The 18,184-nt window shown below is 51.5% G+C and overlaps 1 protein-coding gene across 1 annotated transcript; it reads right to left on the bottom strand.

Annotated features, from left to right (window-relative positions):
• Positions 1–1,477: 1,477 nt before the first annotated feature.
• On the bottom strand, positions 1,478–17,328 carry KBTBD2 (kelch repeat and BTB domain containing 2). The gene is made up of 8 exons (XM_078611664.1): positions 17,156–17,328; positions 12,276–13,248; positions 7,298–7,463; positions 6,245–6,445; positions 5,582–5,725; positions 3,678–3,887; positions 3,096–3,392; positions 1,478–2,706 (listed from the first exon to the last, which is right to left on the bottom strand). The coding sequence occupies exons 2-8, from the start codon at positions 12,449–12,451 to the stop codon at positions 1,969–1,971; spliced, it is 1,932 nt and encodes a 643-aa protein (XP_078467790.1). The 5' UTR covers positions 12,452–13,248; positions 17,156–17,328; the 3' UTR covers positions 1,478–1,968.
• Between the last annotated feature and the right edge of the window lie 856 nt (positions 17,329–18,184).

Below are 18,184 nucleotides of genomic sequence, written 5' to 3'. Positions count from 1 at the left end.
TTTCTCTTCGCCATGCCGGCTCGAGGGTAAGTCGCCGTCTCCGCCACGGAGAGCGCTTGTCCGCAGTGCAAGTGGGAAGGGGGGGGGGACATGCGCGAGCCATCGCCGTGAACCCACGATGGGCGTCGCGTCTCTCTCGCGTCTGCAGCGCGTGCGTCACCCCCCCCCCCCACTCTCCCGGCCGAGACTCGCGATGACAAAATGATGCCAACGCCTCCCTGTTACGGCGATGAACTGTCGATTTCTGCGATCGTTCGTCCAGTTTCCAGCCAAGTGAAGGTTACGGACCATCGATGGTCTCTTGAACAACACGCGAGAGGAACTCAATGTTCAAAGTAGCAGTGCCCACTTGAGACATTGTGGGAATTAAAACTATAAACGCAAACTCCGTTGTTGTTGTTTAAAAAACTACAGGGTGCCAACTGCAGTGCAGTGCCAGCTCAGATCTTCATACACCAACCAGTTCCAGGGCAGCGGAGTACTCAACTCCTCTTCCCCAGGAGATCAACAATAAGTAAATGTCCCCCTGATTTATCTACGAAATTCGATGCACTGCACCGTACAACAACAGTGCTGGAACAGTGCTCTCACCCCGACACCCAAGGTCCTGCTGATGAGACTGAAAGCAAGAGACCCATCCAGAGTTTGACGCGAGAACATACGTTTGCCGGGATTGGTCCGCAGAGTTTCGGACCAAACCCAGACCGACAGGCTGATGGACTCTCAAGGCTATATGTCATTCAAATGTGGCCGTCATATCCCTAGAGGTCGGTGGGCAATGCATGCGATCGCTGGAAACTCACCGGCCAATGACTTCCTAATGAACGCGTTTGATTGGCAGGGCTCGACAAGCGGCTCACGGAAAGATCAACGGTCGCCGCAGAACTCAACGGTTCCTAGCCACGAACGGAGTCGTCGGCAGTCTGCAGCTCTCCCAGTTTCGCGACGCGCAACGCCGTCCCGCTGCGTAACGCACGAACGGGGGGGGGGGGGGGGGGAAATCGCCAGACCCCAACCAAGAACTCCAGACTGCAGACGAGGAAAGAGGCGATGGATGAGGAGGCACAGGGGAAAGGGTGGTCAAGGATGGTCAAGAGGCAGAGTTTGGTGGTGGGGGGGGGGGGTTCGGAAGGGTCTGGGGTTCTTGGGCTATAGTATGCAGTCCGCTGGAAATTATACAAATATACAAAACACGACACGGGGGGGAGGGAGGAGGGAGGAGGGGGGGTGGGCGGGGGGGGGGGGGGTCACCCTTATAATGAAGGTGCACCTAGGAAAACACTGATCAGGTGGAAAAAAAAAGACAACGAAAAATGAGCAGCAGCCACACTGCACCGATGAGGGGCTAAATATACAAAACAAATGAACGGTTTACATAGTCACACGACGTGTAGGCTGATTGATGCGTCGCAGCGCCGAGCTGTGGACGCGGCGCCGGCTGGGCAAGCGGGCGGGCGGGCGAGCGGCTCGCTATTACTTCATTACTGCACACGAGCCGTCGATGGGGGTGGGGGGGGCGGTCTGGCGCTCCGCACGCAGAGGTCACGCGGTGGTCATGGCGCAAGTAGCGGGCTCCAGCGACGTCTCAAAGATATAATTACGCACGTCGTGTGCCCAGCATGCACCAAGCGTCGTCCGTGAATGTGTCTCGGAGGGCGGGAGATACGGACAGCTGACAAACGACTTTTTCACCTAACCCCGCGTTTAACCCCAACATAATGATGCACACGTATTTTTTTATTTTACTCTTTTTTTTCCATTCGCAACTGCAATTTCGGTCAGCCCGAGGATTTGACCGAGGAGGGTCTTTGAGGTCGGTCGTCTTCCCTCGCTTCCCGTGTCGCGTTCCTCAGTCCTACTCCTCTGTCGCTCCCTCTCCGTCTCTCTCTCTCTCCGCTCGGGTGCGTTCTCGGCCCCCGCTCGCCCCTCTATCCTCGGTGTCCGCCCGCCTCCCTCCGCCTCGTCTCGTCAGTCGGGTGGGATGAGCACCACCTCCTCGATATCGTCGAAGCTGTCAATCTCCACCATGGGCGAGAGCGACGCGGGCGGCGGCGGCGGCTTCCACGGCGACTCGGCGAGGCACGACGGGTAGAGCTTCGCTACGGTGCACTTGAAGTCGCGGCCCAGGTCCCAGAGCACGCGCTCCGACACCTGCTGCAGCAGCTCCCAGCGGTCGAGCGCCGCGTCGTAGCGGTAGACGGCGTAGCGCGGCCGGTCGGCCAGGTGCGTCTCGCGCAGGAACACGCAGAGCGAGCCGAGCAGCGCGAAGGCACGCACGCACGGGTCCGAGTAGCGGCGCGCGGGGATGCAGGCGCGCATCTCCCACGCGTTGGCCTGCGAGTCGAACACCTCCACCGAGATGGAGGAGCCGTTGAGCGTGCCCGACGGCACCCTGATGCCGCAGCCGCCGCCGCTGATGTGCAGCCCGCCGATGTAGTAGATGCGGCCGTCGAGGGCGGCGGCCGAGGCGAAGCAGCGGCTCGTGCGGCGCAGGGACAGCTCCGTCCACGAGTCGGCCGCCGGGTCGTAGCAGAAGGTGCGGTCGTGCGCCATGGCGTAGACGCGCCCGCGGCACTCCACCGCCGCGCACCACTGCCACGGGAAGGGGGCCGGCGACACGGGCGACCACGCGTCGCGCCGCACGTCGTAGCGCTCCACCGAGCGCCGGCCCGGCTCCACCACCACCTCGCCACCCAGCGCGTACACCTGGACGCGCACGCACGCACGCACGCAAGCACACGTGTACGTTTCCACCCGCGAGAACGTGCGCGCGCGCGCACGGGTAATGTGTACGTGGCGGTGGTTAGCATTGTGAAGGGTGGCGGGGAGGAGAGGAGTTGAGAGTTGGGAAGGCAGAACCAGACGGGGCAACTGGCGCCCAGGAAAGGGAGAAGAGAGCAAGGGGAGGAAGTGGGTGGACGGTAAGGAGCGGTGATCGTAGAGTAGGGGGAGACGACAGGAGTGGAATGGAGGTGACGATCGCACTTCAGGGATTGTCACGGGGAAGGAGCGGAGGATGGGGTGTCGGGGGGGTGTTTTGGGGGACGGGACTGGCGAGGGCGATGTCGGCCGTGCGGTTCCACCCCCTCCCCCACCTGCGCACGGCAGTATACGAGCGCCGGTTGCGTCCGCGCCTGCAGCATGGGCGCCTTGCCCACCCAGGCGTTCTGCTGCGCATCGAACCAGTAGAAGGAGCGCACTGGCACGCGGCCGTGCGGGTGGGCTTGCTGCGGCGTGGCCGGCGCAGGCTCCGAGCCGCCGCCGCCGCCACTCGCCCCGAAGCCCGGGGAGCCCGAGAGCGCCATGCCCCCGGCAATATAGAGGTCGTTGTCCGGCGTGACCAGCACGCCCACCTTGCGCAGCTCGCCGGGGGGGCTGCACAAGCGGTAAACCTGTGGGGTGCACACGACGGGTGGGGAGGGGGTGCAACCGTCACGACCGGATGCGTCGAACGTGGAGCCAAAGAGGGGACTCGGTTGACCCAGGCTCGGGGTGCCGAGCCTCTTTCGTACAGATCATGCATTCAGATTCTTGGTGCGGCTAAATGCAAACCCCGGTTAATTGGGGTCCGGCGAGCTGAGATGTTACCGTATATCTTGCTTTCAGCCATAAAGTAAATTTAAAAAACGCCATAAATACACACATATTTATATCAAAATATATTTAAAGGGCATTGCCTTTCCGGCCTGAGGGCTGTAGCAGATGGCCGCCTGGGCTCCCGGGCGGCTGCCCTCATCCCCAACCGGCACCTCCACAAACACCACCATCTCCTCCTTGGTCATGCCCAGTCGTGGCTTGAAGAAGCGTGGCATGGACTTGTAGAGGCCCTGCACCACCACGGACTTGTCGTTGGGCGGGAGGCCCTGGAACCAGGCGCGCTGCGTCACCTGCACAGCACGCCACACGCAAAGATAGCACCACAGAGACCATCGCCACGCGGCGCTGGGACCACCTCGGCTAATGAGATTTTTCTTTCGTACGGAAAAAATCTGTGTGGCATACGTGAAGTTAGAAATCCAGTTGATGGAATCAAGGGACGGTGAATGTACTAAAGAAAAATATTTTAGATTTGACCAAGTAAGGCCCACAGAGCTAAATAGCTATTTTTAAGAAGTGACCTGGCTACAAATGATAACTCAACGAAGTGGCTTATTGTGTGGAAACTTATAGCAAACAACTACTACTCTAAACGCACGCTTTTACACATGGAGGGAAAAACCGGAGGACCCGTACAAAAATCCGCGCGACCACAGGGGAGAACATGCAAACTCCAAATATACAGGCATCAGGGTCAGGATCGAAATCACAAACTCCTGCATACCAGGCGACAGAGTTAACACCTCGCCACCGCGGCGCCCCATGTATTCCACGCAGTCCTCCTGCGAATGAGCACAGCAACAGCGCGTTCACCAAGCAGGCCATCGTTTGTTTGGCTTGCTCCATGGTGACGCGTTGGAGATTCGTTCATCTCCCATTTACGGAGCAGGTGTCCACACCTTCCGCTGTACCGTGCTGATGTGGTTCACAGAGGAGCATTGCGTGGGAGGGAGGCCGCAGACCAAGAGAGACAAGGATGCTTCGCAGGATTGGAGTTGATGCGACAGCCACTAGTAGTGGCTGGGCTCTCTCATTACAATTTTGTACTGGACGCACGTGACACAAGGCCCTGGATAGATTTTAACTGGGGCACCCCTGGCAGGATCGGAGTCATCGTTTAGTGTTAGGACCGCCAGTCGGATTAGTGTCATTCCAATTGATTTATAACTGCCTAATTGCAAATGCATCTCAAAATGCTGTACAAAACGGATATGGACTTTGCAGAAAAGGGAGGGTTCGTGTACTTCTACGGAAAGGTGTGAATGAAAACACTTCGTAGAGAAGCGACAGTCAGTCATGGGCAGAGGAGAGAAGAGGAATATCTTGTGAGCCCGCAATTGAACAGGGGCCAACCGATCAGCGTAGCCGACAAATTAGCATGGATGGCTACGTACGGTGCTAAAGAAGTTCAACATGCGTACATAGTGCGTCAGTTGGGAGGATGAGTACTAGAGGCTGGTTGGTAGCTGACTACCTGGTTAGGTTGACGATCTGGTTTTGGTTAGTGGGAGGGCTGAAACTAGTGCCAATTTGGTCAGTTGATGAGGGTCATTGTCAGGGCTCGTGATAGTGGCTAGGTGTGGTTATGGCAAGGGATGGCATTTTATTGGCTACTTGCCACCTCCTCCCCAATGCAACCTATGGCCTGTTTTGTTTTTTACCCACATTTGAGTTGCTGATGTGCCAAGCACCATCACTCAGCCGTCAGCCAAAACCGTGGCAGCCCTCACCCCGTGTCTTCTCGGGCATTGTTTAATATTATCAACAGTTACCATTAATTTAACGGTGCATCGGTACGCGCCGAACGCTTGTGCAACCGGTCATAGGGGTTAAAGGGGCCGTGCCAGGAATTGCAGCTTGTGGGATTGCGAGGTGGTGAGGTTGTGAGTTCGTGGGGCAAGGTGTGGTAGGATTTGGAGGTGAGGGGTCGCATGGTGTCATGAGGTCACGGGGCTCAGGGTCACGTGGAGGTGGGGGGCAGCACCTCAGACAGCGCGTCGATGCGGATGTGCCCGAGCACGGCGGAGAGGTACTGCGAGCGCGACGACGGGCTGTACTCCAGCCACAGCATGGCCGCTTCCCGCACCGTCTCCTCCTTCTCCACGTTGAGGTTGTCGCTGCCGAGCACCTGCGGAGGGGACGATGAAACATTGCTATCAAGTCACACCGCACGACCCGGGGTGATCAGCGCAGGTTGGTTAAGTCAGGAAGCATTCGAGTCACTTAACATCTTCGAATGTGCTGCACCACTGCCCTCTGCTGACGACCAAATGGAACAGCCGTGCGGTCACCTAAAATTAATCTCGCATGCATTTGCGAGCACTATCCCCCCCCCGCTCAACCTTGCCATCAGCTTCCGAAAGGTGACACGATCGGACACGTCCTCCTTGGTGAATAAGGTCATAGGCAAGAGGGTAACCTAAAGGAAATCACGATGATAAAAACGTTGATTTAAAAAAATCAACTGGTACTGCCCTTTCCGCTCCTGCGATCAGATCGGCTGGCTATGTACTGTGCGAAGGAAATTCAACATACATACTTAAGCGAGTTACAATTCCTCTGGTAGCACCGGGACACCGTCAGAAACCCCTAAACGGATGTTACTGTCGCCGTCGTCGATGCCATTGGACGTCTCTGTTCCGCTCACCTCCATGAGCAGTTGCGGCTGGAGTTGCAGGAAGTGCTCGTGCCGGCACAGCGCCGGGAAGCGGTGCTCCACCATGCGACGAGCCGCCGTCTTGAGCTCGCCGCACGCATACATGTCTGCAAAGCCGAGCAGATGCAGGCAGTTCTCCGTGCACACCTTCTTCACCAGGTAGTCACGGCAGCGACACACCACCTCCTCTACCTACACGAGGCAGTGCAGCGGTGGGCGGCAGAGGGTGGCGGGCGGGAGGGAGGGAGGCCAAGTGAACATGATGTTCTTGAAATGCAGACACATTTGTAATTTATTTTCATTGAAAAAAATGTTACCACAGTGTAGTGCAAATATGCTGTCAGCGTCATGCCATGAAATGGAGGAGGAACATGGAACTCCAGCACAAGAGTGACCACCCGCCCCCCACTGTGTTAGTCAACAGCTCGTGGTTTTGTTTTAATCCACACCCAAGGGGCTGAACCACTTCTCAACTACTTTCCTATGTTAACGAGCAATAACCAAGGGCCATTTCTCGAAATGTCGCCGATTATGTCTTTGTTTTTAAGGAGGTGATATTGACAAATGTGTTTAGGTTATTTGTTACTTTCCTGTTTGCATTGCAGTAAAAATGTGTTTGTTTTTTTCCAAGACGGAATTCAGTCAAATTAAGTGAAAACCGAAATTTTAAACAACGGCTTCATCATCAACAACTCACTGCAATTGAAATCATCAGATGGCTGAAGCATCTCGGCGACACCACCGAGTGCTCCGACCTTCGAGCAACCTAGCCACCAGTATCTCGAGTTTTCATTTCAATGTCAGAGTCACGGACAACACCGTGTTTACATGCCGGGTCTTTTATGAGAATGGCGTGGACTAACACGGTGCGCAGTAAAGGACAGCGGAGGAATGAGATGCAGGGCGCAGTGACGCGGCGCCAATAACATGCGATGCGGGGTGAACGTGGCGAGGAGTGACGCGGCGCGGAATGACGCGGCGCGGAATGACGCGGCGCGGAATGACGCGGCGCGGAATGACGCGGCGCGGAATGACGCAGCAGACCTGCAGGAAGGTGGCCGTCTCAAACAGCTGCTCCGCGACCCCGTCACTCATCTCCAGGTGGCCCGTGTACGCGTAAGCCACGATGATCTGCAGCGTCGCCGAGTCCACGTTGTGCAGGTTCACATGGGTCTGCTTGCTCTCACTCAGCCCGCTCATGAACATGGCCCTGGGCGGGGAGGGGGGGTTATTATTGGAGAGCAAGGCGGTTGGGGAAGGGAAGGGGGGTAAGGAGGACAACAGTAGGGAGAGTTTGTTATTGCCAAGCCAGCACCAACATAGGCATGCGGTGCTTATTTTAAAATGAACTTTAAGAAGAAAAATATAAATGCACTTGAACATCGAGAAACAATGCACGAGTCAAACCACAAGGTATCATCTTTTGCCGAGGCCTTATTTGCACAAGAAATCAATGTCCACTGAATGCTGTGGCCCACTATTCGCAAGTCAATCCTCAGTGAGCAGCGAACCTGGCAACCCGAGTTCGAATCCTGGCAATGACTAACATCAGTGTCGAGTGATACGAACCGGGTCCTGGGGTTCCGTGCTTTACCACACCGCACTGACGCAGCGCGATAAAGTACGGTCGGATAACCCCCCTGACCGGGGAAGGCTTTCATCCAGCAGTGTACTAACAAGGGGAAGCTCATTATTTTATCTGCATTTCCCATAAATATGCTAAATTCCTTTTGATATGCAAATTATTTTGTCAAGGCGCTCTTCCCCTTCCAACCCAGCTTAAATATACGCTCCAAGCGTGGTGGTGTTTCATTCAGACGCTGTCTCCCCGACAGACCTGGTCTTCACCTGAGGACGGCTGCTTGCGTTGTGGCCGAAACGTCGTGAGAATTATTTAATTATGTTTAATTTTTATTATTTTATTATTTCCCTTCTACGTGACTTTACCGAAAGAACCAAGAAGACTCATTTTACTTTATGTATTCAATCCAGTGAGAGTCCAGAGGCTCACCATCTCTTGTGCAAGCGAGGACCTGGGTAATGTGGTACCATTGAAGCCTGCATTATAGAAAACCGGCGATGCTGTCACATGGTTAATGTCAGCTCATTTGATTGACTATCGGTGTTGTCTATGTTCTGAAGCTCAAGAACACCGTCCAATAAAAATGACCGTAAATCAGTGTCCTTAATTGCAAGGCTCGCGCGGGCCAGTGGCTGTCCCTGGTGGCATTTAGTGCGACCCCTAACGTGCGGCCCCCGACAATACACAAATGTGAAAAGACCCCCATCATCGTGCTGCCAAACCCCAATGTTTTCAAATGTGACGGCCCTTACAGAGACGATGTCTTACCGATGAAAGTGCCCCCCTCCCTCTGAAAATTAGTGAAGAACACTGTTGTAAAAAAAAAAACTCTGAACCGCAACAAGGCCAAACCTAAAAACGTCATGTTTAGTCACAGATTCAAGAGTGCTCATGCCTTGTGGAAATACTATATTTCCCAGTGTTGCTTCGTACCAAGAAGGAACATTTTCTCTCATATTTTCGTCACGATGCGAAAACTTTCATCATTAGTCACCACAATGCTCTTATAGTGCTCACCCTGCATGCTAATCCCCTCCCCCAATGCATCATCCAGCCAGACTAAAAAAAAAAACAGAGACGCTGACGCAGACCCAACACTCACAAAATCAATGCAAATTATAAACTCCAGCGCGCACAGCAAGTTCTGCGGCTTGGCATGTGCAGTGATTGCAACGAGGCCTGGAAAGTTCTAGAAAGTGCTGTGTTTAAAAATAAAAATCTTCAGCCATGACCAATCCACTGCCGGATGAAGGCTTCCCAAAAAGCATTCAATATCCATTATGGTCCAGTGATGTAACAATCCACCTAGCACCTGCATAAAACCTGATTTTATCGCTCCATCTCCTCGGCGGTTATCCTCTTAAACTTGTTCAGAGTGAATATGTCTCTAAAATGCACGTGTGTCATAATCCATGTTGTTCTTTTCTATCTCTAAAATGAAACTTCCAAGCACTCATCTTAGCCAGGCGGTGGTGCCGTACACCCGAAATCCAGCACTGCGGAGGCAAGGATTGGTGGATCGCAAAAACATTGCGTAACGCCCTTTCCGTCGCTGTTGCGATGCCATACCCTGGCTCGCAAGGAGAAGGCAGGATAGTGTTGACCCCTCGCACGTGTGAGTTTTCTTCAGACGCTCCGGTTTCCTCCCACGTGTAAACGCTCAATCATAATTTGCCAACTACACTTTCGGGTAATATACAGAATATCGCAGAGCTTAGGGGAGGGACATTTGGCACCCGTTCAACCGCCCTTCCCCGCTCGTCTGTGGTTCCTCGTACCTCTGCGTCGCTCTCTCTCTTCAAGAGTGAGATATTACTCAGTGGTGCATTACAAGTTGATGATAATATTATTTTGTTATCTCTCCATGCTCTTTTGCACATTACTCTGCTTTTCTTATATTGCCTTCAGCGGTGTCTATGTGCTTATTAAGCACTTCACACAGATTCAAAACTCTGCCCTCTAGGGCAGGGGTCCCCAACTCCCGGGCTGCGGACCGGTACCGGTCCGTGGCCTGTTAGGAACCGGGCCGCACAGCAGGAGGTGAGCGGTGAGTCCGCGCGTGGCCCGCCCCCATTATTTTATTTACCACTTCCGTCCGCGCCTTCTTCCCGCACTGCGCACTTGTCTTAGTCACAGTGTTGGTGAGCCCACAAGCTGCTAACCCCTAGTAGCCACAATGAGTAAAAAACAAACGTCGCTGGAGAGCTTCTTTGAAAAGGGGGAAAGACCCAATGATGACCCCCCCCCCTCCCGGTCCGTGAAAAAATAGTCTTCCACGAAACCGGTCCCTGGTGCCAAAAGGTTGGTGACCGCTGCTCTACGAACATTGATATCTTTGTTGCTTTTTATCGTCAATTCTAGATTTCCAAAGTCCCTCCAAGTGAATGTCACGTGCCAGTTCATTTCAGATTTTTTATCGAGGTCTGCCTTCAATAACCGACCTATTGATACGATGACCAAAATCCTTTCTTTCATAATTTTTAGTGGAAAATCATTCAAATAACCATGCACTTTATTTATCCAGGAATGCCACATTTGTCACACAGGACACTCTTGATAACAGTCAAAATAGTAATGCCAACCAGTTCCAAAGGAAAGTTTCAAGATTCTTAAGACTTTTTTTTCCAAGAGGGTAAGTAATTGCATTCGGAGATTCAGCCAATTTCATTAATGCGCATTTGGCCTGTGAATGAAACCAGAGAACCAACATTTTTTTTCATCCCAAGCACACAAGGGGATAATACACTATCAACGCCATGCAGATTAGTTCATGAATCCATTTCTGTACTAGCAAACCTAATACACTCAGTATTCTCAAAATGGTAAGCGGCAGAACTATTGGTATATTAGCTCTTTTTCATTTAAATACAGGTAGAGGGGTTAAACAGTTCAAAGCATATTGCTCTGCGAACCAGATGATCTCAATTCCATTCCCGATCATGGCGAACAGTGAAGTGATGTCTGCACCTCTGAGCGATGCCAAAACCGGTCCAAGGCGACCCTTCCGCTTCACCAACCCGTACCGACCAGCGTAGCAACGTATGGTTAAATCATTCCCGTGACCGACGCTGCACGGGGGAGCCCTTCGTCCATCGGCGGAATGGCAAAGGGCAGCACATCAGTGGAAACTGCACAGGCCCCATCATGAGATCAGGGGTGAAGAACCCCGAAAAACGTCAAAATTTCCAGCTTCGCCACGAATGGCACAGAAACTGTACACGTGCTCACCGTGTCATGAAGTGCAGTTCAAACGCTTGCCCGGCTTCAACAATTCAACAGCAGCTAAACGCGGCATGGCCAGGATTCGCACATTGGGCATCCATCGCTAGGTATAAGTCATGGTCACAAAAGGAAGGAGTCTGTGCGTGTGGGCGGACATGATGCGAGTGACTCACGCAGGAATGTGGACCCGCATGGACGCCTATGTGCACGCGAGCTGCGAGGTTGAATCCTGGGTTAGAGAACACACGAACTCCGCGCGTGCTGTGCAGATCTTAATGGATGCTCGCAAACAGCCTCAACTCTCCGTCGTTTTACATGTGTGTATACGCGTGTGTTGCACTCAATCCCGTCAGATCATTTAAGTAGGGTTAAGCCTGAATAGCGCTTGGATGGGCAACCACCATGCATGATGCCAGGTTGTTTTGAGTAGCAACGGGGCTATAATGGTGGCAGTAAACGGCAGTTTAGCAAAATCCATTGTTTCACTGTACCATTCTCGAACATTCAGAGGCCATCTGCCTTCATAAGCTACACTCTCTAGCGTGACATGGCGTACGGTCAAATTACTATTCTTTGGGTCTTTCGGTAAAGCCACGTAGATACAAAAAAATTAACTCCTTTAAAAAAGTGTTTTTTAAAACAACTTCGTTTAACTCACGGTTGAGAAGTACGTCATTGGTGTCTGAGACACGCGGCGCCTGCTTTTGTGCGAGCAGATTCCACAGTTTAGGGATCGCGGCGTTTTTGACTTCCACAAAAAAAAGTCGTCCATACAAAATGAAATGGCTTTAAAGTAGCGAATTAATTTATTAATTGATGCCGATTTTGATACAGGCATGCATTTGTCACCGGATCTGAGTACGTGTGCAAAATGTGGAATTGATCGGACAACGGGAAGTGGACGAAATTTTGATTACAAGATTTGACCACGACAAACAGAGGAATCAAGTTAAGCAAAACCGTTGAACAATAAAAAATATCACGACGTTTCGATCGCAACACAAGCAATCGCCATCAGGTGAAAAGAATACAGCGATCGAAACGTCGTGATATTTTTACTATTTTTCTATCTACGTGGCTTTACCGAAAGACCCAAAGAGTATGAATTCCTGCAGTCACGAAAGCTTTAAGTCAAGGTCAAATAACTGACGACAACCACGCGCGTCTGTTTGTGTGCGTGTGCATGTACACGTGTGCGCGAATATCGGCTCCACTAACCGGAAGTAGGAGCTGCACGCGGCCAGCACAGTCCGGTGGCACGGGAACTCGTTGCCCTCGGCAACCAGCACGACGTCGGTGAGCAGCTGGCGTTCGTAGAAACCGCGCAGCTGCTCCAGCAGGCACACGGCGTACTCCGCGTCCACGCGCCGTTCGCGCCCGCACCCCTCTGACATGGTCGCCGACGCGGACTCGCAGCGGTGCCGAAAATATGAAGGAGAGGACAATCGGGCGGGACAGGAGGCAAGCCGGGCGCCTTGTGCGGTGGGACGAGGGCGACAATGGGGGGGGGGGGGAGGAGGAGGGGGAGGAAGAGGAAGGGAGGTGCGCGTTGGGCAGGGTAGAGAGACCGGGGCAGGCGATGGGATCCGGTTGCTTTGGGGGAACGGGGCAAGGGGAAGAGGTTGCACGGCTCAGGATGCGCAGCTTTCTTCTTGCCAGAAACAAAGCTCTGCAACTGGGCAAGACGGTTCTCCCTACGAGCAATCAAAGATTGCACAGGACTCGTAAAACGTTTGCTTTTTTTAAACTAAAGGTAACGATAATCCAGTTTTTTTCCCCCCCACCCCCCCCCCCCCAAATTTTTCCACGAGCAGTTCTTTGGCGAGGTGCGGTGGATGTGTTAATTTTTCAAAAGACAGCGCTCGTCAGACCTAACCTAAACAAGCGTTTGCGCTTCTGTTTCTTCATCTGTTTTCTCTGGAGGCGAACATCGCAGAGGGGCCTGCGCGTTTCTTGGAAAAGCCCGAGACGTTATCATAAAGTTGTCGTGCAGGCGGTGCCATCGTTGGCAGCGGGGCGCTCCCACGACGCGCCTCTCTGGTGACACCGCGCAATCATTTTCGTCCCCCGTTGAGTCGGCGGTCAATTTTGTGGACAGCGATGGTACTCGTTCGTGCTGCAGACGGGACCGGAAAGCGGGGAACAAATGCACGCCGCCGTCGATGCAGCAACCTGCTTCGGCCAGCCAGTCCTGCGGAAATAACAAGCGGCGTTTCAAGAAAGGATGTTGTTTCCAATCGGACAGTTTTTGTTACAAGCTTTAGATGCGGAGTGAGGCTTGACCCGATCATAATGTTTCCACGGAAATAATATCAACCATCCTCCATGGTTCATAGCATCAGTATGACACTACAAGAATCTATTTTTAATTGGTGGGACTTGTTTTATGGGCGTATCCATGTGATACACTGCATCTCTGCAGATTTCATTGTATTCAGGCTGACTCACATCTACTAAAAATCAAAACAATGGCGTTTTGCTTGGGCTGACCCCATTATACTACATGGGAACCCTTTCTACGCTGAGATTAAACACGAAGCGTTACTACGGGATCTCTGAGATGATGAAACTGTTGATGTGGGTAATACATTCGTCCCTCGGCCACCACAGCTACCACATCGCTTAGCACAGAGTGCTGGGCGGGTGCCTGTGGGTCCGGATTACTCAACAGTGTGCACATCAACATAAAATAATGAGCAGATGTGTGACCGGACACTTGATACAGAGCTCGCATGTCATCGTAGAAGATTGCTTGATGTGGAAGATGAGCCGTGTGTGATCCAAGAGATCTAAAGTCGGCCATCCTTGCCACGGGAACACAACGATGTCCTTGTCATTTCCATGGTGTGGAAATGAACCTCATGGCGGGACCTCGGGGTCCCATGAGCCCCTGGCTCTCGCATAAACATTATATTATAATGTAAAGAAAAACTTTGCTTTTTTTCACTAATGGGTTTGAAGGATGGTGGCAAATGTTGTCTTGTTAAACTATGCCTTTAAAACTGAAAACTACTTACCTGCTGTACCTCTATTTAAATACACTATCGAAAAAAGTATTTACACCCCTGTCAATCATCATGTTTCTCAGTGTGGATTTGTGAACACACTTTGTAAACAGTACATAAAATATTAAGCGTTTTCAATGCGCTGTTCATATTGTAATAAGCGTTTATACCAATGTTAGTCTACAGAGTAGTGGGTCCCCGCTCTTCTTATCCGCATTGATACAAGTGGTATGTGGGGACTATGGCTTAACCGCAAAAAAAACCTATCTACAGAGATGCATACGGACAAGATAAGTATTGAGAATAGGTTTTCCCCTTTTTTTGGCAACAAAATAGGTGTTAAGATGTCAAAACACCAAACTGAAAACTTTTACAAGGAATCGTGTCTGCATTATGTAGTCAGAATGCAAACAAAAAACATACTCTGATAATATATGATGGCCTTATAAACTGATTGTTCCACACCAGAGACAGCTTTCTTTTGAGCCTAGTCTCAAAATGTCGTCCTCTGGTCTAACACCATTTGAGACTCGGCTCAAAAGAAAGCTGTCCCTGGTATGGACCAATCAGTTTCAAAGAGAATACATATATTACTCTTTGGTTATTTCGGTAAAGTCACGTAGAAACAAAATAATTGAAATAGAGTACGACGTTTCGATTGGAACACAAGCAACCGTCATCAGGTAGAACTAGATTTGAGAGACAAAACACAGACACAGAGACACACACGCAGACAGACACGATTCCTTGTCAAAGGTTTCCCTTTGGTGTTTAAACATCTTAACACCTGTTTTTTTTGCCAGCAAAAAGGGGAAAACCTATTCTCATATTTTGGTACTGGCAAAGGAGGTCCCATGATGAAGATAAGTATTATCAAACATGAGGAATTAACGGTGCAACGCATCTCATCTGTTAAATATCTGCAGGTAATAGGATTGTCATCGATTGATCCTGGCTGCAGACATTGGTAGTTCACAAATAATAATGAAGATGAGAGCAGTTTCACTGTATTATGCATCCCGCGATGACAAATAAAGAACTTAAATCGTGTAGGCAGTTTGAGCAGCTTTGGGTAAGACTTATGATCCTGCCCATACCCCAGCATGGAGTGCATTCGCTTGTTCAGCTCTTCTGCGCTTGGACACGACAACAGAATGATCCGCGTGCCGGGTGGGTCGCGGCGTTTATGTGCGCGGTGGGACGGAGTCGCCAAAAATAAAAAATTACGATTTTTACTTCCGTTTATTCGGGACCCCGGGGTCCCGCCATAAGGTTCAAATATCCATTTAGCATGGATTTTGTGCGGTAGATTATTAAATTTCGTTGCGCGGATTACAATTCCCCCCCCCCCCCGCGTTTTTGAATGAACCACACAGCTGTTGTCCATTTCTTACAACCGCTCATTCATGAGGCGAAACGCAGGGAGAGGGCCCTGGGAGCAGATGAAACGTTTGAGTGGAGTGACCACGCATTCTTTCACTTGTGCCAGTGGCCCCTTATTACATGCATCAATATAATCCGATTTCGTTGAACCAATTTAACTTAGAATAAAAAAAGTTTCGAATTAAAAAAAAACATCATCTCAATGAGGTCGTTTAATCTCCTTTCGTAAGTAGTTTTTTTTAAACCAAAATAATTCTTTATCGTAGTGTAAAAACAACGCCGGTCGAATGCGAAAAACAACTCTAGGCCCATCAGCCGTGTCGCAGCGTTGCAACTGCAGTGACGACCACCAGCGCGCCGTCTTGTTTCCATCTCTTTCACGTCGGGAGCGAATGCAAAAAGCAGCACACAAGCGGTCGGGAGCGAGTCACGCAATCAAACAGGTCGCGCCTTTACCTCCACAAAGCTGTCACCACCGCGAAACGACGGTCAGTCACGGACACCGCATAGCCGTACAGGTGTGCATGCGTGGCCCGTTAACTCTGGGTCGCAGGCTCGAACGAAAACAATGTATGGCTTAGGATGATGCTGCGTTCATGTTATTTTAGAGCGATGTCAAAAAATGCAGTGTCAGCGACAAAGGTGGTAAGATGTTGCTGGTGGTAATTTTTTAAGGTTCCAGTTATTTCAATCGTCGTGAGCGAATGGATTCGAGAGAAACGGAGACTTGAACACAATACCTGGGGGGGGGGGGGGTACACGCAGCTGCGAAGACGTTCCAGCCAAGTGACATTACTGTACAGTAGCAACGCGCCACGCTATGCCGTGTGGTAAGACTGCATCAGTGCGCGCGCGCGTCAACACGTACGTAATTAGATATAGGAATTACATAAAAGGGGTTGTATTGCCTCATAGTACACACCGGGATCATTACACGAAACCCAGTTAGTGTGTGTAGTGGATGCAGTACATTCCTCCGGATAACACCAATGACATAATTCCTAATTACACAACAACACGACTTCCGTCTCGCTTAATGAAGGCAGATCACGCAAAACCGATGTGTTGTATCTCTCGTGTAATAAGAGAGCAAAATTACATTGAGCATTTTTATTGTTTATCGTCGAATTGGAGTAATTACACTCATGTCGGCTTACCGTCTCTTGTCATAACCGAGGGGTTACACACACGATACGGGCTACGTCTGATGAATCAAGGACACTGGACATGTCTGTCTCGTATGTAATAAACAAATGCTACTCGTAATGAACCGGGTTTGCGATTTCTTTGCTAAGGAGACGGCGATATCCCCCGCGCACAAACCAACTCATGCGTTCTCAGCACCAAAAGCAGCAAAAACAACCGCCACTTTCCCCCGCCACACAAAACCAAGCGTCATTCAAAGACCCATTCCCCTCGCGTAGGTTCGGGATTGTAAAACGAACGACCCCAACAACAACCCAACGCCAAAAAGCGCACAATCCCGGCGGAAACCACCTCCGGGCTATGAAGCCCGCCGAGAGGAGATGCAGCCATCGCCCGGGGAGGGGGGGGGGGGGGGGAGAAATCCAGGCAAGACCGAGGCTCCGTGAGGACCTCCGGCCCAACTAGGCCTTCGCTCCTCCCGCCCTCAGGCAATCGCGGCGGTGTGGCACGGAACGCGGGAGGCGGGGGACAAAAAAAACAACAGACTGGACGAGAGGCAAATACCTCGCGCGGAGAGAGCGAGCACCGCCTACGAGCGGGATGCCACTCCTAGGAGCGCGGTTCAGGAGGAGCGTCTCGAGCCGTGCGGCCGCGGGTGGAATCGGCCGGGAGAGCAGGCCAACGGTGGGGGCTGCGCCGGAAGTTAGGCCGCATGACGTCACGGACATACCGGTTCCGGTGGCCCCCGGGTTTCCTCGGGAGGGAGGATGCGGGGGCGGAGGAGAGGGGGCGGGGCGATGAGGGGGCGGGGCGATGAGGGGGAGGGGCGAAGAAGGGAGGGGCGATGAGGGGGAGGGGCGATAAGGGGGCGGGGCGATGAGGGGGAGGGGCGATAAGGGGGAGGGGCGCTGAGGAGGAGGGGCGGGGCTTGTGAACGTCGATTGTTGTGTACGAAGCCGCGACTCAAGTCAAAGTTCATGTATTAGGTATAGCCCTGTGAGCCATTCGGCTCTTGAATCGGGTGCAACCGCAACAAACAAAAAAAAACATGAACAAAAAACATCTTAAAGTGAATATGTGACTAAGTGCAAACAGAAAATCGAAGAAAAGACAGCAAAATATTGCAGAAAAAAACACCGTACACCAACGCTGTGTGCAAAAATCCCAGTGGGATGCAAGTCAAACAACAACAACAACAACCATAAGACAACTTAGATTAAGGCCATCAGTCTAACTCTGTACTACAACAAACAAACATGGCTAAACCAATACACTTTTCGAAATCACCAAAATAAAGCCATGAGAGCAATGACAAAGCAATCATAGGAACTGTGACGGAATTTTCACAATAAATGGCATAAACAACATGTACCACCAAAACCCTGCAGCCATAGCTGGCTGCATGAGTCACTCCACAACAGCAGGAACATCAATCTGAGTATTATTTGTGTCGAGTCAAACGATGGCCGGTGATCGCTTCTGTTATTTAAAATGTATTTCTATTTTAAAGTTTTATTTTCTATATACGTGACTTTACCGAAAGAACCAAGAATATGATCGCATAGCTGTCAATCCCTTATCAGTCTATTTGTG

The sequence above is a fragment of the Lampetra planeri genome, chromosome 1 (genome assembly GCF_965212315.1).
Source record: "Lampetra planeri chromosome 1, kcLamPlan1.2.h2, whole genome shotgun sequence".
Classification (NCBI taxonomy): Eukaryota; Metazoa; Chordata; class Hyperoartia; order Petromyzontiformes; family Petromyzontidae; genus Lampetra; species Lampetra planeri.
Note: the sequence above shows the minus strand (reverse complement) of the source record. Positions and strands in the feature narration are given on the sequence as shown.

What these genes read in the sequence shown, in the direction of transcription:
- KBTBD2 (XM_078611664.1), bottom strand. Translation starts at nt 12,451, where the DNA reads ATGTCAGAGGGGTGCGGGCGCGAACGGCGCGTGGACGCGGAGTACGCC. An exon ending in GCGTGCAGCTCCTACTTCCG is followed by an intron (nt 7,464 to 12,275) that starts GTTAGTGGAGCC and finishes CTCCCCGCCCAG; the next exon opens with GGCCATGTTCATGAGCGGGC. An exon ending in AGACGGCCACCTTCCTGCAG is followed by an intron (nt 6,446 to 7,297) that starts GTCTGCTGCGTC and finishes TGCCTCGTGTAG; the next exon opens with GTAGAGGAGGTGGTGTGTCG.